Genomic DNA, 1,163 nt, shown 5'->3' with positions numbered 1-1,163 from the left:
CGCCGCCGCCGCCACAGCCACCCCGGCGGGCTGTGCCGCCGCCACCACCGGGGCCTGCTGGGGCGGCCGGTTGGCAGCCAGGTCTGGCGTGGAGAACTTGGCCATCTTACGGCTGCCATTGCCGCCACTGCTGCTGCTGCTGTCCCACAGCCGCTTGGCCACGGGCGTGCACTGCACGGAGTCCGACTCCTGCTGCTCCGTCTTGACTCGGGACACGAGGGGCAGCGGGGTGCCGCAGGCTGGCCAGCTTGACGTCTGGGCCACGGGGCTCTGGGGCTCGGACGATGGGGCCTCCTCGGTGTGCAGGCCCTGCGAGTCACAGCTGGGGGAGCTCACCTTGAGGAAGAACTCGGTGCCCTTCTCCATGATCTCCTGGATCTGCAGGAAGCCAGCCGTGTACATGAGCAGGAACTGGTCACCCACGTTCATGCTCAGCCGGCCCGTGTAGCAGAAGCTGAGGATCCGCTGGAAGGACTGGGGCTGCACGGCAGCCGGCAGCTCCACCACGGCACTCCGGCTGCTGTTGAATAGGTCCCGGAAGTAGGAACTGCTGGCGGCCAGCACGGCCCGGTGGGCCTTAAAGGCATGGCCCTTGACCACCACAGACACGTCACAGTACAGGCCCTGCAGCCGCTGCTCATTTAGACACTCCAGAATGCTGTTGCCGAAGTTCGGGATCTCCATCTGCAGGGTCTGGGCCATGGCGGCAGCTGTGCGGGGGGGGGGGGGGGGGGGGCAGGGAGACACAGACAGAGGGATGGGGTCAGGCAGCAGGCCCAGGTCCCCCCCACCCAACTGTACCTCACCTGCCACAGGAGGCCCGTGGGAGCAGACAGCCACCTGGTGGACTGCCAGGCTCGTGAGAGTCACTGCGAGCCACCCACGCCTCCAGTCCCAGCACGGACGTGCCTCTGGGACAGACTGTCGGACCAGTTATGTCAGCCACAGGCCCAGGGAGGGGGCGGGGGGGGGGTGGTGTGCTGGCTGACCCTTGCAGCCAGGAGGACAAACGCACTCACACATACGTGCCTGAATTGGAAATGGGCAAACATTGCCCACCGCCAGCACCATACACATAGATACGGTAACCCCTGGCAAAGGGCACCGACATCGAAACCCCAAGAGGCCAGGGTTGTCTGAGTTTTCAACGTGGCGTCCACAGG

The 1,163-nt window shown here is 65.9% G+C and overlaps 1 protein-coding gene across 1 annotated transcript in view; it reads right to left on the bottom strand.

The window, feature by feature from the left end:
* The window catches only part of NACC1 (nucleus accumbens associated 1), a 5,338-nt gene extending 4,628 nt beyond the window's left edge, over positions 1-710 (bottom strand). The window contains exon 1 of the mRNA XM_029919022.1: positions 2-710. Within this exon, the coding sequence (XP_029774882.1) occupies positions 2-702 (701 nt within the window). The 5' untranslated portion in view covers positions 703-710. The remainder of the gene's footprint in view (position 1) is intronic.
* Positions 711-1,163: the final 453 nt, after the last annotated feature.

Source organism: Suricata suricatta, chromosome 12 (assembly GCF_006229205.1).
Source record: "Suricata suricatta isolate VVHF042 chromosome 12, meerkat_22Aug2017_6uvM2_HiC, whole genome shotgun sequence".
Classification (NCBI taxonomy): domain Eukaryota; kingdom Metazoa; phylum Chordata; class Mammalia; order Carnivora; family Herpestidae; genus Suricata; species Suricata suricatta.
This window is presented reverse-complemented; position numbering and strand designations above follow the sequence as displayed.